Source organism: Anas platyrhynchos, chromosome 4 (assembly GCF_047663525.1).
Source record: "Anas platyrhynchos isolate ZD024472 breed Pekin duck chromosome 4, IASCAAS_PekinDuck_T2T, whole genome shotgun sequence".
Classification (NCBI taxonomy): domain Eukaryota; kingdom Metazoa; phylum Chordata; class Aves; order Anseriformes; family Anatidae; genus Anas; species Anas platyrhynchos.
Window position 1 is genome coordinate 6,504,455 of NC_092590.1, and position 27,433 is coordinate 6,531,887.

The 27,433-nt window shown below is 38.1% G+C and overlaps 1 protein-coding gene across 4 annotated transcripts; it reads right to left on the reverse strand.

The window, feature by feature from the left end:
* Nucleotides 1-1,488: 1,488 nt before the first annotated feature.
* On the reverse strand, nucleotides 1,489-27,426 carry LARP7 (La ribonucleoprotein 7, transcriptional regulator). 4 transcript variants are annotated; one of them, XM_072036880.1, is made up of 14 exons: nucleotides 27,242-27,389; nucleotides 26,182-26,342; nucleotides 23,956-24,164; nucleotides 22,393-22,493; nucleotides 22,194-22,277; nucleotides 19,213-19,377; nucleotides 18,486-18,594; nucleotides 16,795-17,169; nucleotides 16,247-16,382; nucleotides 13,611-13,768; nucleotides 12,638-12,756; nucleotides 10,005-10,164; nucleotides 7,485-7,576; nucleotides 1,489-1,904 (listed from the first exon to the last, which is right to left on the reverse strand). In XM_072036880.1, exons 3-14 carry the CDS (start codon nucleotides 24,161-24,163, stop codon nucleotides 1,824-1,826), a joined length of 1,788 nt encoding a protein of 595 aa, XP_071892981.1. In that variant the 5' UTR covers nucleotide 24,164; nucleotides 26,182-26,342; nucleotides 27,242-27,389; the 3' UTR covers nucleotides 1,489-1,823. The 4 variants fall into 4 exon arrangements, with proteins under 4 accessions (XP_071892981.1, XP_038034304.2, XP_071892983.1 ...); XM_038178376.2 differs by lacking the exon at nucleotides 26,182-26,342 and having other exon boundaries at nucleotides 27,242-27,426; XM_072036882.1 differs by lacking the exon at nucleotides 26,182-26,342 and having other exon boundaries at nucleotides 23,956-24,189.
* Between the last annotated feature and the right edge of the window lie 7 nt (nucleotides 27,427-27,433).

Here is a 27,433-nt window from a genome sequence, read left to right on the forward strand (position 1 = left end):
TCTGAATCATTAATGATTTGAATCACTTATAACATGGATGAATTTCAGCTTAAATGAATTTCAGCAGGGAAATCTAAGACATTTTAACCAGAGTAGACTTTCTTTTTTCCTTTGCACATCACAAATGAAAATGCTATCCTGTCTTTCAGGCAGGGTGGCTAGACAACACCTATTGATCACTTCAGCTCTTTTCACAGTTAGGTATCTCACCTCTCTGCACTGTGTCATCACGTATCTTACCCATCTCGTATGAGAGGAGTGGAAAATTAAATTTAAAAAAATCCTGCAACTGGACTAAACATCTTAGTACTGCTGAAGCCTGCACAAGAGCCTAGCCTCTAGGTTAGGACCTAGCCTTCCCCCCTCCTTTTTTCCAGACTCCTCTGGGAGGAATTGTCCTTATGCAATTTCCAGGAACGATTAGCAAACTTTTTCCCTCCCCCTTGAAAGTCTCTCTCTTATCTTGCACTTTTTTTTTTTTTTTTCTCTCTGTGTTTCTGCTATCTTTAGTTTGATCACTGTCATACCCCCTCCATTGACTTGTGGTAATCCTCTCCATTCACTTACTGCCCGAGGAGAGGGATCCTGTCTGCTGGTGGCTCAGATGCTAATCTGTGTCTGGTGGGAGTAAAGCAGGGAGACTGACACTGCTCGTGCCAAAGCCTAAGGACTGTTCTGCAGCAAAAATACATCAAACTTTGTTTTATTAATATGCATCATTAAAATACCTATATATTACAGTAACTTGGTAGCACAGAATTTTAAGATGTTAACCTGCCTTACCAGCATAAACTGCAGCCACAAAAACGCCTGGAGTGTCACTGACAGTTTGTTTTCAAGAGTCTGGCGGTATTTTAGGAATGTGCTTCTAGCTTCAAAATAACTCGCTTATCCTTCTGTTTATAAGGAAATTTCACACTTTTATAAACCAGTGTGTTAGCATCTTCTTTGCCCTGCAACAAAATTCGCTAAACCTCATGAACAAATGTGTGAATTTCTCTAGATAAATGGAGAGAACTCTAAAGGTAGACTTAGCCACAAAAATTTAACCTCTTGTATCATTCTAATCTTATTTTTTTTTAATCATTGCTAGTCAAATAAAGCATATCAAGATTACTATCTTAAATTGTAAACTACACAATTTTAACACGTGCAAGCGATAATTATTTCAAGGAGCTAGAGTTACCAGATGTAACAAAGATTTTGTAATTGTAGTTTTGAGGGAGGCAAATAAGAAAACCTGTCAAGAAGACTCTCCAAGTCTAAATTCAGATTAGTTAGTGCGCATGTTAATATAAATTGTTTCAGGCTTCTCAATGACAGATTTTCAGACAGTCCCGGTCACTTTTTAATCCACAGAAGATCATATACTCATTCTACTTTATTGCTCAGTCTGATGGACTAAACAGAGGCCTAGAGAGGATTATTTACCAATAACCACCTTTATTATTTATAGTGTCATCAAACAGTGAATTAGAGATGCACAACTGAAAATTTCTCAAGCATTTTTTTATTTCATAACCTAGTGTATAAAATTCCAACATACAAAAAAAAAAATCAGAAGTGAACTAGAGCAAGATCTCTTAATACAATTCTTCTTCCAGAAAGCTTTACCTAAAGGCTCAGAAGCAGTACACATTCAGCCGATTTAAAAATGGGATTCAGAATGATGTCCATTACTTGGAGTCTGCAGAATTGTGAATCGAACAGACCGGTTTTTCATACCTTCTTAAAAATGGTTTAGTTGCTGTAAGCAGTGATGGGCTTTTTTCTTTTTATTTTTAAAGCCCCTGGTTCACTTTCAAGATCACAGTCAGTCTTGGTTAGTTATCTTCAGAGAAGCGAATATGCTTACTTGTCTGTTGAGTCTTTTCAAGTCTAATTCTTTCGGCTTTGGCAATCAGCTGCAAACAAGCATGAAAAACATTGAAAAAAAGATTAGAATAAAATTATATAATTGATATTATTTTTGTCTCACAATCACAATTGCATTATTCCATGATTTACCAAATTTTGTAAGAAAAAGATATTCTTTGAACAGATCAGCTTACCTTTACATCCAACAAAAAATAGTTAAAGCAGCCCTGATTTAACTTATTTCAGAAGGGCCTAAGAACCACCAAAAATAAAATAGCAGAACATCCCTTCAGTTTCCAGACAGTGCAGCATATTTTATCCCAGTCCCTCTGCCTCCCAACATGGTTGATGGCTAAAGAGAATAAAATTATGAATTCAGAAATCCCCAAACGCAGTCTTAAAGACCAAGTTAAAAAACAAACAAACAAACAAAAACTACCCTTATATTGGATTCATTCTATCACTGATGATGCTGAAAAAACAAAACAAAACACCAAGGTCACAGCACTAAAAACACCCTAGGATTGTTGTATCATTTTCTAAAGTCAGTTAGGCAAAGGTAAGAACACAGGAATCCAGATGGGGGAGCATCCTTCACGCTGGACAAACAGCACAATACACATCACAAGACTGCTGAGAATTGATCTTAAGAAATTGTGATATAATTGGGAAGAATGTTGGTGCTAGGAGTCCCTAACTCCAATCCCTGTCCGAGCAGGAATGTTAGTTTTTGGCTGCATTTCAGGTAAGTTTACTAAATTACTAGGTACCTGGGATCACTTTGCTTTTTCCACATGGCCTGAAGCTGTATGTGCTGAACTGTTGTATTGCTGTAACTGCCTGCCTCATCTCCGCCTCACTGTGGTAACGTCACAAGCGACTGCAACTCGTAGCTTTGATCAGAGAACCTTTCACTCGTGGCAGTAATTCAAACTCCTTTCTGCTCAGGCTGCCTTTCTCGCTTGCTTTGCAGAAGATTGATGACTTGTGCGCCTTCTGCATACCACAAGATGTTCCCCATCAGTCCAGAGGACTCTCACAAAACACGCTCTCCCCAGGACAGGGCATTTTTCCCAACCCCACAGGTACCTTGATGATCCAAACCTCGACTTCACCACAGCTAAACCCAGAGTTTAGTACAGTGATAGTGAGCAATCTGGGATCTTTTAGGATATTGGCATTTTACAGAAACAAACTCACTAGTAACTCCCTCACATGTTGCTGACTGCAGGTAAAGCAGTTCTCTTGCTTCTTTGCAAAAGCGTGAAGTAACAGGAAAGAAAAACTTCTTCAAAGTAACAACATAATTTGATAGCAAATCCGACCAATTTATCTTTGGTTTGTTTCTCTTTCCTGCATTAACTTCAGAGTACATGTATGCGGTCACTAGTGCTGCGAAAGAAAATACATGCCACTTCTTGGCAAATGAGAAAGGCAATTGTTCCTAACAACCTATCAGGAATGCTTTTGTGGAACATAACTAACTTGCCAATTTTCAGCTTACATACTGCTGTTTTTAGGCTGGAAACAAAATGCAGAGACCATCTTTAAAAGCATGCTTGTTTTTCAAGCGCTCATACTAGAACGTTCACTGATTTACCTAAAGTACTGTACCAAAGTCGTAACACCCAAACGCAAAGACACAAGCTTTGTTGCTGGGATGCCCAATTGATTCCTTAATCTTTTTACATTGTTACATGAACAAGATAGAAAAAAAAAAAAAAAAAAAAAAAAAGAAGTATGTAAGGGACAAGACAGGCTTCCTTGTCTGGATAAGAGGTGAGAAAGCGGGGACTCCTGTGAACCTAGACACATCAATAACACCCCTGCATAAATCCACATTAACTTATCTGATGTAGACTACCAGAACATATTAGCTGGTTCTGAGGTCAAGGGGGGTTTGCTCACAAGGCAGACCATTAAAGAGTTTCCTAGATTTGCAGAGTTACAAACATAAATCAAATCGTTTTATCTACATGACCGCAGTCACGGTTATATCCTGCAGACACTACATCTTGTACCCAGCATGGCAGCATGTGGCACGCTGCCGCACCGATTACAGCAGTCAGGAAGTACACTTTAAACTGATGTTGCATGGTTTTACAGTGCTGTGCTGCAGTATAATTACACTGCTACAGTTAGACGCTTGTCATTCGCCTCCACTGTATTTAACTTGATTACAATCCCTAACACATTCTCAACAGAATCACTCTCCAGAAATAAATTTGATTTAAATGTTTAACCAAAAGTTACTTTCATTCTCTGGTAACCAAAGAATGGATTAGGAGAAGTAAGTTCTAAAGAGAAATGAGGAGCAGAGTGGCTTACTAATTCAACATGTGGCACGCACAATCACAAGCACTAAAACAAAAGCCTGAGGATCCGAACCACCCCGTTCACATCAGTGGGTGTTCTTATACCAGCACTTCAGGGGAGGTGCCGCAAAAAGGCCTCAAGGATTCCCATTCGCAGGTACTCAGTCCAGGGTCAGCACCTATTTTGATGGTTCCCACCTCCCTGGGACCACTGCTCGTATCCCAAACAGCAATCCAGCTCTTCCACAGATTTGAACTAAAGCAACGTGACAGGGAACAGGACTTGTGTGTGCTCTGGAGTGGGACCTCTGTTCTGTCCTGTCTGTTCTCCAAACCTCCAGTGCCAGTGCACAGGCAGGGAACCAGCCAATCTTGCAAAGACAGCCCCCAGGCATAATCAGAAGAGAACGGTGTGGGCTGTGCCCAGGCATTCCCACTATCCCCCTTCCCCATTTATTCTGCAAATTATTCCTCCCTTCACAAACACCCAATTCTCACTTCCTCCCTAAGTGCCTTTCACTTCTACCATCACTCCCGCTTTCTGCAGCTTCCTCCCTTCCTTCTGTGGAAAGGGGCGTACCAGGTGTGAACTACGTCCAGCAGCACCTTCCCCAGAAGAGAAGGAGCCAAGCTTAAGGCGTTCAGACACTCAGCCCTTTGCTTTGTGTACAGACAGCTTTTCAATCCATGGAGTTTAAGGCTGTAGACTGATTAATTGCTTTAGATCTGGTACTGCCCTAAAGAAGCAGTCCCAGAAGAAGATTTTTAGTCTTTTATCACTTCACTTTGCTTATCATGTAGTTGAACAACTAGCTAAAGAGAATATGGATTTGCAAGGGCCAGGAGAGGAAAGGACAGAGATCACAATGAACAAACAGGCCTGGGGCAAAGAAAAGTTGCAAAAGCAGTTTTTGTCACACTGCAGACCGACAATGACTACCTTTTAACCCCCTTCAGCAAGTCCCCAAAGGGTGGCTAACAATCAACCACAAACTAGCAGGGCATGCCATGAGACCCACTGCAGGAAAACCAAGCAAGCCTCCGTATTTTAACACCCATGAGAGAGAAGAATTTTAACTACCTAAAGTTACAGTCAAAGCATCTCTCAAATCGGTTTGTTATAATGTACCGCTTGGAACATGATGTGGTTTATATGACATTATTACAATAAACACTAGCACTGCCATCACTGCAGCAATGTGGCTTACATGAACATTTTTTTCAGCTTACATTTAAACACTAATTGAAATAGTTATCTGTAGAGGAAAGTGCTCTTCTTCAAAAAGATCTGGTAAGGGATTTAAAAGAACATATTTTCATAAAGTAGATACCCTAATGGCATACTCATCTCTATGTATGCAATTTTTTCTTCCTTTTATTGTGACCTTCAAAGGAATGAACTTGGAAGTGCTTTGAAAAATGTTCAACATAAAAAATTAAAATCAATATTAATGAATAAAGAAATACCATGCTTGTATTGATATTGGTCTATTTCTGGAATAGAGGCTGTCAAAAAGTAAAGGAAGGGTTAAGAGCTTTTGACTACAGCTAGGCATTCTTTTCCTGATGTCTTGCTTAACAGACTTAGCATTTAAATAGCAATCGCTATGCTTTGAAGTTAACACCTCCCAGTATTGTAAGGTGATGGGTAAGGGGGAGGAGCAGGGGTTTGCATCCTTGCTGCTGCTATTGTTAGGCAGAGCCGAGACAGTTTATATTTGCAAGCCTGGATGAGGCACATTACTGGCCACTTTACACTAGTTTGGTCAACAAATACCAATCTTCAAAAGATGAAGAAACAGAAACTTAAGAGCAGAGCACCTACAGTCTGAATTAAAGTCAAAGGAGCCACTGACAAAATATCTTTTCCTTAAAATAGTTACAGAGTTCATTAAAACAAACAAACAAACAAACTAAAAATGGCAGCACTCGGTTAAAGACTCTAAAGCTTTATAGTTTTCACATTCATAAAGTCTGCTACTGCTTATATTACAGAATAATGGCTAAGATCCAAAGGCATCGTAATGCTTTTAGAAAATTAGACCATTAATTTTGGGAAATTCTTTATGCACAGCTGTTTTTAAAAGGACTAGGTTGATGTATCTATGAGATCTCCGAAAACATTTAGACAACCAAGATAATACACGGAAAATATGCCTGTTTTTAAGTTTGTGAGCTGTGTATATATACATACATATATAGATAGATGTATTAAATAGGTAAATGCAGTATTTCTTGTCAATTATATGGAATGACTAGGAGACTTGGTAGTGTGGGCATGATTAGAGCATCTAGGAAACAAATTGTCTACAGGTTTAAAAGTCCTTGGAAAATAACTAAGGTCAGATGACTTTTAAGTTTTGCAAGCAACGGGATAAAGATTTAGGTTAAAGCCAACTCGGAAACCTTATCTGTAATGCATGTGTCAAGCAAACCTAGCAATAAAACATTTGTGAAATACTGTTTGGCACCTCTCTGTCGGGTGAAAGGTCACAGCCTCTTAATCAAGAATCCTTCATGTCTGGAAACATCTTCTGGGGGCAGGAGCAGAGGCTGCTGCCTACAAGTTCATAGCAACACTCCCTCAACAGTGTGGCCTGACAGGCACACCAAGGTCAAAGTTGGAAGAAAGTTTCAGCTGAACACTGAGTAAAATCACGCTGCACTGCAACAGACAGGAAGAGCAGCAGTTTGGCACTGCAAGAGCAACCAGACCCGAGCTCCTTAGGTGCGTTCCAGGCTCATTAGATGTGACAGGGTCTTCGTTGGAAGCTGCTTGGCTATGGATGCTGGTAGCAGCATTTGGATCTGTCTGGATTGGGAGGTACAAGACACGCTGTTGCTTGCATAGACCCAGGACTCCACTAGGAACACACCGCCATCCACCACAGTGCTGGACTGTACATTAACCACCACCATGTAAATTGCTAGGAGAAGGAAAATCCACTCTAAAGAAAAACATATCCTTATTGCACTAGACAATTAACCTAGAGCAGATAGAAGACTACTTTGCTTTATAATTAGCTCATCCAGAGAATTCTTAAAAGATATCCAACTTGCAAATTAACTTCATTTCTTTAGTCATGGGCTAAACTTTCTCTGCTTGTCTCCATAAAGACAAACCTTGTATTTGGCAGCTGGCCTAGGACAGCCACATTCTGGTTTGTGCCTGTAAAACCCAGCTGCAAAGTGAGTAGGAAGTGATCTTCCTGAACTAAACACAAAGCCGAACATCAACATATTTCAGAAAAAGTAGTTGTTTTCCAAGGATGGCTGCACAGGGAGGCAAAACCAAACAAACTTGTAAGTTACCTTCTCAGTACCCCGCTTCTTTTCTCGAGGCTGGTTAAGCTTAGCTTGTCTGTCCACTAAAATCTTCTGCCAGTAGCGTTGTTCATTATCACCTGGAAAATCAAGTTAACATCACAGAACGTGAATACAGCTGTTCAATACAAGTGGCATCCCAGATGAAACACTGCATCCAAATAATCTTTTCTAACCCAGGCAAACACATGACAGTACTTGTCAGGCCAAACCCCATCCTTTCAAGTACTTTTTCTGCTTATCTCAAAGATGGTTTTGAAACAGATTGCTGAGTAACAATGTAAGCTTCAAATATTTTTTCGCCATTAGTCTTCAGTTTCATAGTCCTAGAGAGTAATCATCCAGCATTGTGATGCCTGACCCACACTATTCAGTGAACAAAGCAAAGAAAAACTGTCTAAAGAAACTTAAAGCTGACACTAGGACTGCATTCTGTACTGACTGGACACGACTTGAACCAATGCACTTTATTAGCTTTAGGACCTGAATGCCAAGGTAGCTAAATATCCCAAGTAAGTATTTTTTACAAGCTTAACAAGAAGAACTGAAGAAATAAACAAAAAGGACTCTATACACACAATTGGTAGGAGGAGCTCAGTTTTAACTTTTGTATTTCACCACAGCATCCAGCAGCCCTATAATTCACTGATATATTTAATCTCTACTTTGGAACAACTGAACTGACCATCTAACAAAAAATTACCATAAAAATGACAGATTATTTTGTTTCATCAGAACCACCGTAAGAAGCACACTGTGGACTTCATGGGCAATTTAGGAATGAGAACATGAGTGGAAATAATTTTCCAGTTTTTGTCAGTGGCTGTCCTGCAGTAAAAGAAGCAGTTTGCCACCGTTTCCTCTGGTCCAAATTGTAACTATCACGGTAGGAATTTAGTGGTGTAATGTATGGTCTCATAGGAAATCTTCAGTTACAGCTAAGTCTCCAAGTCATCCTGGAAGATTCCAGCAAAAGTAATGATTCTGAGAAGGAACCTTACACGTATTTACATTAACATATGTTTAATACTTTGTCAGGTGAAAAGCTAGAGGTGATTAGTCAAAGCTGAATTCTAGAAGGTCTAGGAGAGCTTCTGTCTCCTGTGGTAGGGAGCATTAAAGATTCTTTCCTGATCGTTATTCACCATATTCACCTTTATACCACCCAGAAATGCTGAAATCCTCTCTGTGAGTGACTTCTGCATTCCTCAAAAGCCTTTCCATTCTCATTTCAATGAACTAGTTGGAAAAAAATCTTAAAACTCTGAATGGAACAATCCTACAATGTAGTACTTACCTACTGATCTACTACTGTTCTTTTTTATGTAAGGATGGAAAAACAGACAAATACACACAGAGCACACAGCTGTAAAATGCCATATTTCAAGTTTTCTGGGTATCTGGAACACAGAAAACTCTGGAGGACAAACCTAACTCAAAATGACATTAGTGGCATTCAGTAAGCCTAGAACTTTAATTAACTTTGATAGTATCATGAATGCTAATGCTTTCATTGCAGTAATTTCTTCTGTAATCCTTAATTGTCGTTTATGTAGGTTTACATTCATGCATGCATGGAACTTGGCCCTCTCTGAGACTCTGTGCAGGCATGTAGTAACACTTAAATACATGGACAAGAAAATCTCATCCAGATTTTTCTTTACCGTGTCTAAAATACACACACACACACATATAAGAACATAGTAATCAAATTTGAGAAACCCCCTAACTCCCCACTCCTTCTCCTACTCTTCCCTTCAAATGAAGATGTTTCTCTACACATTGAAAATGATTTCAATCTAATGCAAAATGAGAATTTAGAATGGCAGAGTATTTCAGAAGGACAAAAAATACACTATAAACTTTAGGACAATGTTCCAGTAAAAATGTTAGCGTAAATATAATTAAAGAAGCATTACTCTGGCATACATTATTCAATTTTCTGAAAAAAACAAAAACAAAAAACAGATTAATTAGAAGGCAAGTGCTAAAGCCCCTTTCATCATATCAGTGCTGTGAGATTCCTGTCCCATTATTTCACACAGCACAAGTTTGGTATTTTCATGTTACTCTTCATTTAAAATTCTTTTGAGTCATCGGAATGTTAAAGTCCTAAAGCTGAAATGTGAATTAAGTTCTATAGCCCACACCTCTAGAAGCAGAGAATCAAGCTCAAAAGAACGGAATTAAGTTTATAAAGGCAAACAATTTTGCTCTAAACAGTGCCTTAAAAACATTTATCGTTCTATCAATTCCACTGCAGTCACAAATCAAGAAGATTCATTGGAAAGAAATGTTCTATATATAGAAAAAAGCAGTCTTTAGAGTCTTTATATAGAAAAAAGCAGGCTACAAAGATAAATATATCCACAAAGGTACCATGTAACACTACCCAATACAACTCTTTTCACATAAAGTATGTAACTTAAGGGTTCTTAAAGTCGCAGTCTTTAAAATTGCAAAGATACTTCAAAAATGTCTCCTGTACTACAACTAAAAAAATCTTACCAGTGAGAACTTCATATTTCCAGTTGTTTTTTATCTGTATTTCTTTGTGTGATTTTATGACAGTCTGTGCATCCTCAGGAGTATTAAACCGGACGTGACACTCGGTGTCTCCCTCCAGCATGTCTACATAGGCGACATCAGCCAGCAGCGCCAAAGCATCCTGTCAAAGCATGAGAGAGAACACAGACTGTGAAGCAGGTTTAAGAACAGAAGAGCACTTTGACTGGTCTGTAGTACATCACTAGTATTTTCTAAAAGGTCACAGAGTAGAATGAAATAGCCAATTTTTTAATTTAATGAACAAATCTCTTCTTAAATAATTCAGAAGTAATATCCTTCTTATGAAAATGTATTGATTCAAAACTATGAGCCCACAACTTTAACGTGTTTATTAGTATCTCATCCTGCTCTCAACAACAATTTAAAGCAGTAATTCCCGCAATTTTGGGGGGGGAATAAGAACAGTTTTGACTAATGGCACATGAGAAGTTATCCATTTATTTCAATACTGTATTTGTACAGACTTTTCCTATGAAAGGATCAGTGTTACAGTACACAACTATCATTGACATTCCAACAGAAAAACATCCAGCTTCTCTCTGTGTATGAAATCTATACAGGCAAGCTCATTCATGGCAGATAAACTGAGAAATTAGTATAGTAAATCAGTCCTTCCTATCTTTACGAAGTGATCTCTGTCTGGAAATTTTCACTATCAGCTGAAGGAGGAAGAGACACACATGCTCTTTCAGATGAAGTACTTCACTTGTAATACCTGCTGTTAGGGAAATTAACTAAGACCACACATTCCTAGTCAATTTTGTTCACAGCAGGCAGCCCAAGATGCTCCTATTCAAGAATTACACACTTTTAACCCTCTACTACCAAGCACAACCTTAAAATAAAACAAAATTAAGTGCCAACGTTGTTGAGATCATTTGAGAGTCATCCCAAACTACTTTTAATTCTGATATCCTAAAGTCATACTTAAACAGAAAGTTATAGTGAATCACGTGTCTCTTTGTAATTGGCAAGTGTTGGGAGTGTTTGTGACTAAAAACCTTGCCTTTTTTATTGGGTAACCTCCCACAAAGTATTTTGCCTATCCTCCTTGTTTTAGAAACCAAAACATAATGATTAATAATAGCAAAGGCCACCCCAGTCTTATGTTGTCCCCCCTTTAAATGATTAATTTTCCTTGAAATGCTTCCCTTAAACTAAATCAAAAGAGAAACTTAATTTATATAATCTGCAAATATGAGACTTGACATTTATTTTCAGCTACTGTGGGAACAGTAAGCTTTTCCCCTGATCACAGTATGTTATGCTGCAACACAGACTCCACGCAGGAAGATGGATACTGCAGTCAACCTGAGCTGTCCTTCGAACATCCCAGTGACAACCACCACATTCTCTCAGTGCCTCCAGAACTCAGACACTGACTGCCTTTGACCACCAAGGCAGATAAGACTGACCAAGCTGAAACTGTACGTATCAGTTTGTTTTCAGTTAAAAACAACTGTTTCTCACCTTGCTTAGGTTTATGCACACACTAAACTTCATGCACTTGGAAGCTGGCAGTGACTTCAGATGAAATATTCAGTTACAAATATAGGTAGTTTGATAAGTCACCTCAGAACTTGGGTTTAGAACCACTGTTGTCCTCACAAGTCTGCATATTTATTCTAAAGAAGGGTAAAAGCTGTTCAAATTCTTTCTAGATGTTATTCATCCAAAATTACAGTTTCAGAAAAAGGTCCTGTGTCACAGTTATGCAAAAATCAGAATCCAAAAAAAACCTCTGCTGTTATTTCCTTTGGAAACCTTTTAATATTTCCATCTCATTAGGACACAAATTAGAACTGCTATTTTCCTTAAAATAAAATACTCTATTTAACATATACAACTTTCACATCATATCCAAAATAATGGTAATAATCTTTAAAACTTTTTTTTTTTTTTTTTTTTTACTTGAGGGAAACTGAGCACTTGCCATAGTGTGGGTGAGGGGATGAATACTGGACCAACTGTACTGCTGGCATTCTGACTGAATTGAGTTTTTGCAGTCATGAACTATTTACTGAAATAGACAACTGTTTTCTCATGCATAGTGCATTTTCCTGCTCCTAAATCTCTGTTAATAGCAAACCAAACCAATTTACTACCACAGATTCCTTAATCTGAATTACACCAAAATTACTGGCACAATCATGCATAGAAAATGCTGCACCCACTTGGACTTCACACTTCCTTTTTTAAAATGGAAGACTTGTCTTAGCAGTGATTTACTTTTAACAACATAAAACTAACCACATTTTTCACACTGAAAATGCAAAGATGGAGCAACAAGAGCTGGAGGTGGAGGCGACAGCTTCTCATCCTCTAGAGCACTATTTATTTTGGCCATTATTTTCAAACTTGACATTGCTTGAAGCAGTCCAAAGGCTACATTTTGCTGTTGTAAAATCTTCCATTAACAGGTACTAGAGAAGAATCTGTACACAGCTACTGGCCAAACAACAACAACAAAAAAAATCAGTAAGACTTGTTTAAATGGTATTCCATATTCAAACATTTTGGGGGCACTGTAAGAGGAAAGGCTAACAGCTACCCTGAGGTTACAAAGGCATTACCTTGATCTGCTTCCTGCCCGGCAGGGGCTCCGTGCTAATGATCTTCACAATTACTCCACTCACAAACTGGGGCCCCATTGTGTTAGCCTTGACAGGAGGGGCAGAATCTTCACTGGTGGCTGATCAATTTGAAAAGAAGGGAAAAAAGAAATTTTACATTTACCAGTTTGACAAACTAAAGATGCCACAAAAGTATATAAGCAATGTGACATACACAAGAAACGAAGCAAAGGGCATTAAACATTGCTACTGCAGATATTTTTTTTTTAAATTAAATCTTGGATCCAGACTGTTCACAGAAGTCACTGTGTCTAAGAAAAAAATTTGTATACACCACATCCTTCCTTTAAAAGGTATTTCATATTCTATTCAATTGCAGTTAATACTTGCATCCATAATTCTAGAGTGATTTCAAATAAGTGACATGTCAACACTTCTCTACTTACTATCAAACATGTCAACACTTCTCTACTTACTATCAAAGTTAGTGAACTGCAATCAAAAATATACAAGTTGAACCAATAACATATAATTATAAAATTACTTCTAACTATAAACTTGGCAAAAACCAATTAGAAGCCATTTTTAAATGCTTTTGAGTAATAGTTGTGTAAATCTCTGAAGGGATGGCAAAGCCTAAGCAAAATCAGGCCCGAGTTACATCATTACCAATTCTTGATTTATTTCTCCAAGGCTTTTATAGTTACAATTACCTAAAAAGATCCTAAGTTTAAGAAGTGCTACAGAAATTTTTTTTTAATCATTTACTTATTTTTCAGTACTAAACCAATCTACATGAGGGAAGCTTGTTTTTTGTATAATTTGGCATTCAAAGACATTGTAATTATAGAAAACATGTTTTCTATAAAACACTAAAAACACTATTTTTCAGTGTTTCTGGAGGACCAGTGCCCATATTCATGTACTAGAATCATAAAGAAAACAACAACAAAAAAATCATAAGGAGGGTTACATTTGGCATTTTTTGACTGAGGCTTTTTCTGTGCACAACCATCCGTTTCCATCTCTCCCACAGGCTCAGGTTTGATTTGAGACATTGTTTTCTTTAAGGAGGCCATACTGGCTTTTTGAAGAGCCAAATATTCTTGTTTCAAATCCATCCATTCGGTCCTGGAAATGAAAATACCATGTCAGTTGTCAACAAGAAAGTAATGTTTAGAAACTCACTGACAACTTAAGAACAAGCCATTTACAAATAGCTTAAGCTTAACCTAGCAAGCAGCAAAGATGCTTCTGAACTCTTAGAAATGTCCTTACACTTTACTCATCTTCAGCCTTGCGAGTATCTGCAGTTTAAATTTTGCTTTATCTTTTAATATTTCAAGCAAGTTGTTAAAAAAAATCAACCTCTCATTTGTAGAGTGACTCTCAAAGTTGTTACAGATATTCAGAAAACATTTAGAACAGCTTGGTAAACTGTATTCTACTAGAACTACAGACAGCACAGGCATTAAATTCAGGCTAAATTCAGAGACAGTGAACTCTGAATTCACTGAATTCATTCAGTGAACCCACTCCTGTGTTACTATATTAGAAATTTGTCATTTATTTTCTAGAAAAATCATTGATCGAAAATCAACAACTGGTTAAACTCACCAAAAACCTACTGAGATAAGAACATTCCTCACTATTCAAATGCACTTTGGTTAAAAAATACCACCACATGGAAGCAATTTATATATTTACATACATTTAACATGGAGATGTTTCTGCAAACAGCTCGAGCTTTGCTCCATAGAAACACAATGCCTGTAGTGCCACTGTGAGAACGACTCATTGTTACCCTAATCTGTACTATCAAACAAGCTGATAGAGGATTTTTAAAGAGGAGGATATCTTGTGGTAATGGTTTTAGCTGTTAACATTGACAACTGTATACTTCAAAAAAAGCATCCAGACTCACCCAGGATCATACATTCTCAACAGAGCAAAGACATTAAAATAACAAAAGACCCACGTAATGATTCTCTGAGATAAAAAGGCAACACCATTCCACAGCAAGGTATGGTATAAATACAAGCTCAAGGAGCTACTTGGTAGCTGGATTCGAAGGAAGAGGAGACCAAGGGAATGAGCCAGGCAAGTATATAAAATGCTCAACCTCTTTGGAAACTTTTCCCCCTGCTCCGCTATACTTTGCTAAATTTTAAAACTATTTTCTCTGTATTTGATGCAGTATTCTCAGGATCCTGGTGGAAGAGGAGAATAATTTTTGCCTTTTTTTTTTTTTTTTTTTTTTTGTGGACCCCTTTTACTTTAACATGGAGGTGCTTTCTGTGATTTAAAAAAAGTAAGTGCTTCCATGTTTTAGTAGAGGTGAATCCTGTTCTCAATTCTGAAATGCCATCCGCGCCACGATTTTTTCTTGACAAGACTTTTTCACTCGAGTTGCCGACTTGCCAAAAAAGAACTTTTTTTTTTAAACTTTTTTTTTTTCTCTCCTGAGTAAGACATTTTTATGGTCTGTACGTTCAGAAAAAAAATATAAAAAGGACTACCCTTGCTTTAACATGGAGGTACCTGCTGCCTAAAAAAGTAAGTGCTTCCATGTTTCAGTGGTGGTGGATCCTAATGTCTGAAACATCTTTGAAGAAAACGCCGTTAAATGAAGAAGTTTAGATCCACCATAGTGGTTGCACAATTTACTGCTTCTATTGTTGCTGGTTTTGTCTAGTTACTCTTTTACAGAATGAAAAATTGTCTCTCCACATAAGGATCCCCGCAACTTAAATGTGGACGTACTTGCTTTGTTCCTTAAAAGTAAGTGCTTCCATGTTTTAGTGGTGGTGAATCCTTTTTTTGTCAACTGACTGAAACCGACAGGAAACTTACTGGAAGTCTGAAGAAAAAATTAAATCAATTGCCCACATGTAACATCTTTGATTTCTGTATGGAGATGGGAGTTCGTGATGGTTAATTAAGTGTTAATAATACTTATTGCTTTCTTGTATCCTGTTTATTACGTATTTGCACTTCACATGGCCTCCCAGTACAGGCAAGATAGCAAGGACCCCCTCTACTTTAACGTGGAGGTACTTGCTGGATGCTTGAAAAAGTAAGTGCTTCCACGTTTTAGTTGCGGTGACTCCTTAAAGCCCAACGTGAATTCTGTCCACCTACTAACTACTGATGTAATTAACGTCAGGAAAATGAATAGTGAGTGAAACTCACTTTTAATGTTGTATCTTTTCAACTACAGGCTAATACTGTTGCTAATATGCAACTCTGTGGTAAACAAATTGGAATTGCACTTTAGCAATGGTGATGGACTGTCAGACATACAAACAAAAATACATTAAAAGGTTTTGTTGTATCCTTTACCTGTTAACATTCAATAAAGTATATACAAAATTACTTTTTTTTTTCCTTCCTGTGAAATCTGTTTTCAAATAAAGCACTGCACATTAAGCAAAAGTCCACTTTTTTAACATGCCATGACATCAAATGCAGGGACACACTTAGTTAATAGTATGAAATTAGAAATTTATGATCAACAAAAAAAACTGCACTAGTGAGGTTCCTTCTCTCCACCCCTCTCCCCCCCCCAAAGTACTAAGTAACCATGTGCTGTTGTTTGTCATAACCTACTTTGACAGTACTCTGAGTGGAATAACTTCTTCACCCATCTTGTGTCTTTCTTTGTGTTTTTTCTTATGTTTCCTTTTGGATTTTGAAAGGGATGTGTCTTTTTTATCACCATTTTTGTCATCTTCTGCAGGGACTTCTGAAATAAAAATCCCCAAAAGAAAGATTTTATCAAGTTCAGACTGCAACTGCACAGTGGTTCTTCATTCTCAGCAACTGCATTTTTAAACATTTTTTTTTGGACTTGAGTTTCAGTGAGGAAAGCATTTCACAAAATCAGTCAGTGTACTATCTGACCTCTAATCATGGATCTAGATTATCTTTACTGTCACCATTTGCCTAGGCCAACTATTTAATCTATACTTATGTCCTTGAAATGACTCATTACCAGGTTTAAATTTAACTGTCTAATCAAAGTAATAAACTAGTCTCCTATTCACTAATATTTTCATATTACACTTCTTGCTTAGCAACCTCTTTTCCTCACTTTTCCTCATTAGCTTAATCGAGGCTATCACATTTATCCAATTTTCTCCAGATCACAAACTTACCATTGGAATCTTTTGGAGCTTCTTCTGTTTCTTGTTTTACAGGATGTACTTCATCCTTCTGAACAGTCTTCTTGACTTTTGCAATTGGTGTCTCAGCATCTCCAGAGCTACTTCTTTTTCTCTTTCCTGGCCTGCTTTCTGCAGGTACCTCTGTGCTTTCTGTTCTGTCCCATTTCCTTTTCTCTCTCTTTGAGGGCTGCCTGTGAACCTCAGTACCCCCCATTTCTGAACACTCTGATGAAGTCCTAGGTCTTTTTGACTTTGGCACTTGCTCTGTTGTAGTGTTCGTGTTTGATTCCTTTGTCTCTGCAGCTGCCTGTGTATTGCTCTCTTTCTTAATTTTGGATTTCTTTTTTTTCTTCTTTTTCTTCTCTTCTGTATAAAAGAAGTACAGCATTTAAAACTGCTAATCATTAAAAACTGGATGAGATTGACCAGTCATATCACTGGTCATGATAATCTGGCATGTCAAATAATTTGCAATGCATTGTCCCAGAAGTTTCTCCTGTCCATTTTAAGCAGAGAAAAAAAAAAGTGATATGAGACTATCACTTATGAGACTAAGTGTAAAAAGACCCCTGTGTCACATGGACAATTTGGCTACAGGTTTTCTAAATCCCTTACTTGCCACATACATAAACAAAACAAACAAAAATACATACCTCCTTCCAGGCCGAAGATGATCATTGATTTGTGTTTTGAAAACAAAAGGAGATACTTAGCCCTATAAACCTGTAACTACCTGCCTACTAAAATTGTCATAGGCAGGATGCAGTATGAAACAGTAGAGAACATCTTAAGGAGGTTTAGAAAGCATGTTTTTTGATATTTTTAGTTCTAACAGCCCTAACAGTTCCTAGTGTAACAAAGAATGACTCATTACTACACTTAAGAAAAACAAAGAAAGATATCTTAAGTCAATTGTATTATCCCATCAGAAATGAGAGAAAAAATGCTCCAATGAATCCAGTTACATGATCGTGTGATACAGCTTCACAAATTAGAACAGCTATTCATTGCAAACAACACTCAATTGTGAATTCTGAATTCTTTTCTTTGTAACATCCTGCAGGTTTTGGCAAGCAATTATGGATCACATAAAGGGGAATTTTAGTAATAAGAAGTAATACATATACATATCTAGCTATAAAAAGTTCATTCTGCCATGGTTGCTCTGCTCAAATAAGAGTTCTGAAGAGGAAAATTGCTTAAGCAGTGAATGAAAAATACCACAATGTTTGCTCTTATGTCAGAAAACCACAAGCTCGCCTAAGCAGCACTAACATTGAAGTATAACCTTACTTTTATGACTGTGTCTTACTTGCACATACTAAATATTTCTAAAACAAACTGTCTTTTGCTAGTCCTACGTGCTTCGATACTGATTAATTGTACAGTCTAAAAGCTGTTCTGCCAGCACAATAATGATTAATGGTGGTAGCTGGCAAGAGAGGAAAAAGTAAGTTCCTTATCAGGCAGTAAAATAAGAAGGCAAAAACCTACTATGTTTCAAGCTTACAATTTCATTTTAAGCCTACATTGGCCAACAAAACAAACAGTAACATCCGTTTTCATTTCAATAAGGTTAAATTTGAGATTAGACATAGTAGCAGCAGTACATTCCAGATTCTCCCTTCAAAAGGTGAGGCACAAAACAGTTTGTTTCTTAATCCCACTAATTTACCACTTACCTACAACAGTGCTGTTACTTGTATTCAGTGCAGGAACCGGCTTATTTTTTACTGTTTTTGGGAAAATACCAGGTTTCCGTGGTGCTTCTTCTGGTGGATTATTCAAAAACTTAAAGGTAAAATAAAATTAAAATCCACAATTCATTACTAAAAAGAATCCCCATCCAAGTTAAAACCAGCAGAGTGATATTCATGATATTCATTCAAAAAAGATGTAGTCCTCTGTGACTAAAGATTTTTTAAATTTTGTTTTATTTTTTTTAGTACTAGAATATACAAGCAAATACAGAGCTTGCATCATCAGTGTGCAATATTTTTGTCTCCGTTACCGTTGTGAAAATGAAACTTATATGTTTTTAAACTTCCAAATCACTTATTTTAAGACAGGGAACTTGCTACAACTATACTTGCCTGAAGAAATTTAATAAGCCATTTTACTGTTACAGAAATCTCTAATTCTGTAAAAGATGCTGATGGTACCCAACCAAATTATATGTCGTTGTTCCCACTCCCCTATTCAAATAGATCTCCGAGTAATTAATAGAATCACAATAAGATTAGTGGAACTGATTGGTATTCTCACATAACTCCTGCTAGCTTTGCTTTTTTAATCATGATATTTTAGGATTTTCTGTATTCAAGACTCAGTAGGTGAGCTAATAAAGAGTACATCCATACCACTCACAAATAGGAAGAACGTTAACAGATTAGGGACACTGCTACTTACCTCAATGGCTTTCTCTGCTTGCTCTTTTGTTTCAAATTCAACAAAAGCAAATCCCTTCGGATCACCAGTAGATTTATACCTTGGTATACTGACGTAAACTACATTGCCACACTTCCCAAACACCCGCTCAATCCAACTGTGATTAACATTTTTGGGAAGCAGCTCCTACAGAAAGAAAAATAGACCTTGTTTTCTCAGTAATTACCATTGCATCAGATCACGTACCGCATTTTCTAATTATAATTCTCAAAACAAAAATTTAAGTTTGATGTAACAACATTGAAAAATATTTTTTGCTTTATGTCACTAAGTATTCGTGTCAAGAGGTCATAGTATTCATGTAGTAAAGACAATGATCTGAAAATGCCTCTCTAATCAGTCACCTGTGCAAGTATGATTTGCATGAAGTTACACGTTTATCTCATTCCTGAGACAGATACCAAGGCCTCACCTGCAACAGGATCTTTGCGACATGGGTTATCTTAGTGAATTTTATATCTTAAGCATAACTTTGCATTGTCTCAAACTATCCACTGCAGACCACAAGGATTTTTTTTTATTTTTTAAAGTTGTTAGAAATCGAGATTCACAGAAATTGTTCTTGTAGGTCAGGAAGAGACACTATGTAAACTGATTACGGCTGGTAACTGACATTTTAAAGCTTAGTGGTTACCACTCATGGCCTAGTTTATCAGTTGCTGTGGAAGTTAAAACTTTTAGCCAGCTTCTTGGATGACAAAACGGTCTTACTTATTTTTCCTATATTCCTTAATGTAACAGCACATTTTGGCAGCTCGCAGACATCATGGCTCAGTTCCTAACCATTTCCCTTCATCTTTTAAAGAGAAATCCAAATCCCATCATATCAATTTCTAAAGAGACCCCGCTGAACATGATTTAAAAATTGAACGCTCTCAAATTTAAGCCTAGACAAAAACAGTCAGCAATACTTCATTTTTTTTCATGGCAAGTTACTGCACTAAGTTCTTGCCCATAAGAAAATGTTACATTCAAGGAAAAAAATATTTTTGCATGAACTCTGCTTGCCTGAGAAGAATATTTCGTTATGTTTTTGGTATAATGTTGAAAAGCCGGTCAGTCACTTGAAACTTTAAAAATACTATTACTTTGGTATTGTGCTCATCCCACAGAATGTTGTTAACATATGTCAAAAATAAAGAAAGTCACAAGCCATAAGATTACTTTTGAGAAATTTAATGAAAACTCCTTCTAAACTAAAACAAAGTTGTTGAAAATACAAACTAATGAAACCACTATTCCTTAAAGAAGCACTGCTCCCCCTTCTGGCTGCATACGAAAGGGAGACATTGCACCATGAAGGGCAGGTATCTCACACACTGGTCCTTAAAAAATGAAACAAACAAGAAATCTACACCCACCTCCCCAATTGGGTAGTAACAGGAGGATATTTTGGACTTACAGAAAATTTTAAAACTAAAAAACCCTGACAATTATGTAGTTAGGCAACATAGCTCATTGCATTTGTAATATCTTTTCTGAAAATTACATAATCAAACTATTAGAGAAGTTCTAAGCAGTTCCTGCAATCACATTAGGAGAATACCATGACTGGCATATTGTGTTTAAAACAACTAACCACCTTTCCTGGGCTTTTGTTACAAAATTCAATGCTCTGAGTAATCCAGCTTCTATTTACCTGGATGGGCTGGCATTTTGGGCATGATTATTACACATCTTCATCACAGAAAGCTTGGTGCCTGCTTGGAATTACTACCTGCAGGAAGATTCAGCAGCTAACTCCTACAGGCATGTAACTAAGTTGACATCAGCCACAAACAGATCCCGTTAGAGACAAAGGGAATTCCATACTGGCTTCAATTCTATCAGAAAAATCCATAGAACTTTTAAATAAGCAACAGTTCAACCATCAGACCTCATTCCATGCTACCATTTAAGTAGCTCAACAATATGGTAAGTAATTCCACTCTGACATCTGCAGTATGTTGAGATGCAGTGTTTTTCTAGCAGTGCAAGCTATTTTCATTTGTTAGTGAATAATTTCAGTACCAAGACAGCTACAGGATATTGTGCTATCAGGAGTATTTTTTTTTTTTTAAAAAAGCCCCCTAAACATAAAACTAGTTCATTTAGGTACACTCTGCCATTAAAAAAAAAAAAAAAAAAGATGTTAGTGGGACAAAAACAGCGGCACAGAGGCGTTCGAAGTAACATATTTTATAAACAGGTTGTACTGTATGGGGTATGCCTGAGTATCTTCCAATCTCAGTTTCTGTTGTTAGAATAACAACTTGTTATCAAAAATTTGACCACATTAATATATTTCATGAATTTTTCTTGGTACCAGTGTTGCTTCCCTGGTGGCATCAACCAGAAAAGCACAGTGAAAAGCAGTAACAGATAGTGAAAGTGCACCATTTTCTCACTACGATACAAAATAGCTCTTTGTTCAGCATTTTAAATCATTTAAAAACTGTACAAGAAGTCAGCATACCATACTAATCCTATTCTTTCCCTACCATGGTTACTGCCAGTGCTCACCTACCTAAAACAAAACATTTTACTGCATTAAATGTATGTATTAATGCTAATCTTTGTGCCTCTTCATTACAAGTTCAATACATCTATAACACATTTCTCCTCTCCCCATTTTTTGGAAGAGGAAAAAAAAAAGAAAAAGAAAAAATCTATTAGAATTTATACTTTATATGATGTTTCCTGTACTAAATCCATCATCTTCGCAGAGAAAACCCACCCTCTAAACCTAATAAAATTACATGGCTGCTTTATATTGTATTTCTCATTCTTAATACTGCAAGTGACACTATGCAATCAGATCATCAGAGCTCATAATAAACATATATGTTGGGTTTTGCATTCAAAAATAATATGCAGTAAGAACATAATTTTAAAGGAGTTTCTACAGTTAGAAATAAAGCACTCTGTCATATACAAGGCACACACAACAGGTACAACCTTACCACATAGACTGTACGACTATCCACATCCTTTGGTTGCTCACCCAGTGGCTGTCGTCTTCTAATCCTAGTGCCTTCTAAATCCAACTAGAAGTTAACAAGAAACAAGCATTTTCTGTAAGAATATTGACCACTTCAATTCCACTGTCATTAGTGCTCCAGTTACAGCATGGAGAAAGGAATAAAAACGTGAGACACTCACCTCTACAACAGATGAACTTTTAACTGCTCGAGCTATCAATTTTCCATCAGTAGTTAATTTTTTCATTTTGTTGAAAGATACAAGAAGTGATATATCAACATCTAAGGAGGAAAAAAAGTGCAAGTGATGAAATCAATGCAATCTAGAAAACACTAGTGTGTCCAATCAGAAAGACATTAAGACTCAGCTCGTATTTTTGTGAAAAGAATGTGTGAGTCGTAACTCACCACGCTATATGCTGACAAGGATTTACAGAAAGTTTTTTCCATCAAAATAAAAGTTCCAAGTAATCATATTATGTATAGGTGCTAACCTATCAAAGGAATTTTGTTAGTCTCTTTTACCTCCCCACTGGTAATTACAGTCTTTGAGAAGAAGGAAAACCCTTTCTTATGTGGTTTTACAATACAAAAACAATTTACACTGAAAACCGTGCTTCTCCTTCAAGTACTTAATTAAGTGTTTAACCCAGCAACACGAAAGAGCCCCTGCTTTTACTGCAGTTGTGATGAGTCATGCTGCCAAAACCTGGACAGAAAACTAAGCAATATTAGTCTTAGTTAAAGACGCTCAAACTCTAATACCTCTAGAAAACGTAAAGATAGTTTTTTAAAAAAAAAAAAAAGAAGGGTGTGCAGGGAAACAACTAAAGTTCAATACCATTGGAGACTGTAACAAGCAGTTAGAAGACTAGACTTTATCATGTAAGGCAGCTGAGCTTATGATTTACACTTGAAATAAATACACAGTTCTTAAGACACTTGTGGAACCTACAAAATATAAACATAAATATATATATTTTTGGAAAAAGATAACGTCTTTTCACAGACATACTGCATGTGATGTAACCCATCTTGTGTAACACACTTATTAGAACAATTACAGATGGTATTAACCACACATTTACTACACTTAAAGCGAAAGCATGCTAGTCACACCAGTTAATGTGTAAATTAATTTACCCTTCAGAAAGCACCAAGTAGTTTCACTACCAAACTCCATTTCCTACTCTGCAGTCAAATTAGCCATGCCAAAAATGCCTATGGGAAAGAGACCTGTCACGGCCCTACATGCAAATGCCCAATTTCTCACATAACAAACCTGTGCATTAAAGAAGAAAAAGGTATCTACATCAAACTGCAAAACCATGTGACGCTTTCATTTCTGCATTTATCTACCCTACAAATCAAGTAGTATACCTCTACAGAAAATAATTACCCTTGTTTATTTGTTCTTGTAGTTACACAAAGGTACAAAAAAAAAAATCAGGTCTCCCAAACAGTCACTGCTACTGTAGCAGATGCCTCTCATTTACTCCTAGAGCTGGTAGTAAAGGAAAGGAAAAGATAAACACTAAATCCAGTTTCTACAAAGTAGTACCAAGCTCTGTCTCCTGAGTTGCTAATCTGCTGCTGACTTCCACATGCAACTGCTATCTTCCCCAGGAGAAGACATAGTCATAATAAATTAGAAGACCTAATAATAAATAGTAACATCGCCACCAATATAGGGAAAAAAGCTAAAACCCATCTGTTTACTGAAATGTAATCAATGTAAACTTACATCCATCTCTGGACTTCTCTATTTGTTCCCGAAGAAATCTATCTTTGTGGAGATTAACGTCGCCGAACCAGAAATCCACCTGTTTTGCTATATCTGCAAGCACCTGTTTAACCCTTGACCTCTTCTTTTTCTCCCTCTCTTTCTTCTGTTCAGTGCTTTCCTCTTCCATGGCGTTGTCTCTTGCAACTTCAGTCTCCATTCCTGTCATCCTGTCAGTTGAAAGTTAAATATAACCTTTGAGAAAAAACAAAGTATTCTTACAGCAAGGAGTAAACACTGCCCCTTTCATGCAGTAATTTTGAAATGTTTTATCATACATTAAGGAGGCTAACTCCGTGCATCCCCTGTAAGGCTGTGCCATTCGTTAGTTGTGTACAAAAATACAAAGCATGGAGAAGATGAGAAACATTAGGTCACACAATAACTGTGTGCAGACTAAGCTGAAACTCTCATCTTATGGCTCCTTGCACTGCCCTTTAGCCACAGCAACTCATTGCAGGCAGATTGGTACCAAACCGCAGGCTTTTCTTTTAAAATTTGTACTATTGTCTTAATCCAAAACGTCCCACAAACAGTTTGCCCTCCTCATTAGATCTCTAAAGGCAGTTTTTGCCTTTGCGCAACAGTCATGACATTTACAGTTTCAACTGCTTTCATGCTTTATCAGACAAGCAGTGCTATTATTATTCCAAACATTTTTAAGTGAATTCTTTGAAGTACTTTCAGAGGTCGGGAAGTGTCCTTCAATCAGACAAATTCCAGGTTACCAAAGACGCATGCTACTTGTGCTGAAGGGAGTTTACAAAATCCATCTAAAAGCAGTCAATTTTCTTCCCAAGAAATGCATTTTCTTAGATTTGAATAAAAGCAAATAACTTGTTCTCCACTTCTCAGATGTCCCAGTGCAAACCATTAGAAAACCCGCATAAAAAAATCCCACAAAGCACTACAATTCAGCAGTTATCCTTCTAGGCAGAAAGCAGAGCAGGTAAAAAAAAAAAAAAAAAAAAAAAAAAAAAAAAAAAAAAAAAAAAAAAAAAAGAGGTTATACAGACTTGTGAACAGGCTAGCCAAGGACAATGCTCAGCAGGCATCTCCTAAAGCCAGCGTCTACAAACAGGTTACATTAACACACAGATGCTGAAGAGCTCGCTGCAAAAATTTATGTTAAGACCAAAATGAGAAGCACGTATTCATCCTTACAAATAAGCACCATGTCAAGAGATATTTAAATATAGAGGTGGTATGCACAGAAGCTTTAGTAAGGCTTTTTTTTAAAAATAACCCTTACTAAATTACATTAAAAATGCGAACCGCTCTCTTGCAGGGCCTCGGCAACTGACAAAAAGCAGTAATTAAAAATCATTAAAAAATCTTCCAATCCTGCCCTTGAATATGTTCTAACACATTCCTACTACATTTCTTGCATGAGCAATCTAAAATCAGAGTGTCGCTTTTTGGAGACCATTAATTACCAGCCTTCTTCCAGTCCGGGTGTCACTCGGTATGTGCTACACCTGAAGAGGCGTCTTTCCTTTCCTTGGTCAGGGCTCTGTCACCAGTAGCCACTGGCACTGATGGCAGCCACGTTCTGCCAGAAATGCAGATTCAGGCCCCTAGAGATAGGCACTAGCTAGTGGGAAGTAACTTGAATTTATAGCTTTACTTTGAAAAACATCACAACTTTTAAATGGATCAATTCATCCTTTTTTTGTACATATTTCCCATTCGCCATAGGTACCCACTCCTCCTTGAGAATTGTTGGCCACCATGGTAGTTTATTTTATTCAAGCCAAACAAAGCACTACTGGCAAAAACACACTTTTGAGAATGAAATTAACACGAAAATTCCAGTAATTAATATGGCAATCATCATACGAAAGACTTTCCAGCTCTGGCAATGAAACCTAAGGAAGTACAAGCGCTCAGAGAGGAAGCCCACCTCTACAGCAGAATGACAAAAATGGAAACGGTCCTCAAATTATTGTGCAAATCAGGCTGCCTCAGCCAGAGACCAGTTTCTCTCACTGCTGGGAGCTGCCCACTCAAGGTAGTGAAAGGCCAACAATTACCTTGAAAAGATAAGCCAGGTAAAACTCCCAGTTGAAGGCTTCAAGCTACTCTCAAGCCCTTCAGCATGATCTTTATAGGAATTCTCCGCACGACAATACAGCACTTAGCTGAGGGCTATGGTGAGCTACACCTTTAGAAGCAAAGCTTAGTTACCTGATGCTTTCTTTGCTTGCACAGTATTACTTGACCAGGCCAACAAATAGCACGGCTTATATATTGAAAAACTTTATTTTATGAAGCCTTCCGAAGTGTTTTGCTTATTTTGAGTCGCTCATCCTCTGGACTTCTTTCTCAGAAGAAAGGTTCCCACCAGCCTTAAAGGAAAAGCACATAGCTGCAAGCTGTACTCTGTTGTTTTGTTTTGCTCCTCCTCCACCCCCATCCTCACTTTGTGCTACTCCTTTAGGAAAGAAGCTTTGAGAAAATGACTTTGGAGAGAGCTTGCAGCCAGAGCAAATGTCAGCTATGAACCTATAATTAGAATCTGTACACTGAACAGTCAGTGGTGACGTACTCACACCTGAGAGGTCACAGAGGTTCAAATTCAGCACATGAGAAAATACTGTTTATAGGTAAGCATATCAGCAACTCACGGCACTTGTTTTGTCGGTATTCTTTTCATTCGCAATTAACCTGGCACCTCTCAGCTCCGCAGTGAAAGCCGCGATGCCAAGGCACACAGCAGCCCGCATTTTTGTTGCCTTGCCAGCCTCACAACTGCAGGCACTACTCCCATAAGCCATGTAGCTTGGATGACAACTAAAAGCCAAGCTCCAGACTTCAGGCTGCTAAGAAAACACCTATCACCTCTTTGTTTTCCTCACATTAAATAGTCTCAGTGCCTTTGTGTGCGAGAGGTGAAAGAAGGGAACATTAGTTAGGGGAAGGAACGGAGCCAATAAAACGAAGTTGTTATAAACTAAAAGCCTACAATGACCTTAGAAGATAAATATTAATCACAGTGGCTCTAATCCGTACAGAGCCACTTTCCAACCCACTTCACCTCAGCCCACCCAACGCACCGGAGCTACGTGAGGGCAGCCCCCAGGCACCGGCCGCCCAACGGCCGCCAACGGCCGCCCTCAGGCAGCCCAACGGCGGGCACGCGGCCAGCACTGCGCATGCGCGCGGCGACCCCAGCAGCAGCAGCAGCGCCCCCTGCCGGCGCCCCCGCCTCCCGCCCAACTGCCGCCCCCCGCCGCGCGCCACTGACCTGCCCGCCCCGCCGCGCGCCGCGCCACGTGACGTCACCGCGGGGGGCAACGGGCCGCGCCGCGCGCGCGCTCCTCCGGCCGCCGCCGCCACCAAGCGCCGCCGGCCCGCCCTGCCCCGGCGCGGAGGGGAGCCCCGCGCGCATGCGCCCCGCGGGAGCGGCCGCGCCTGGCTGGGCGCGCACGTGATTTCC

Coding starts and splice junctions, on each gene's coding strand:
- LARP7 (XM_038178376.2), bottom strand. CDS start 24,163: ATGACAGGAATGGAGACTGAAGTTGCAAGAGACAACGCCATGGAAGAG. Junction 17,170..18,485: donor AAGTAACAGCACTGTTGTAG/GTAAGTGGTAAA, acceptor TCTTTTATACAG/AAGAGAAGAAAAAGAAGAAA. Junction 10,165..12,637: donor CGGGCAGGAAGCAGATCAAG/GTAATGCCTTTG, acceptor ATGCTTTGACAG/GATGCTTTGGCGCTGCTGGC.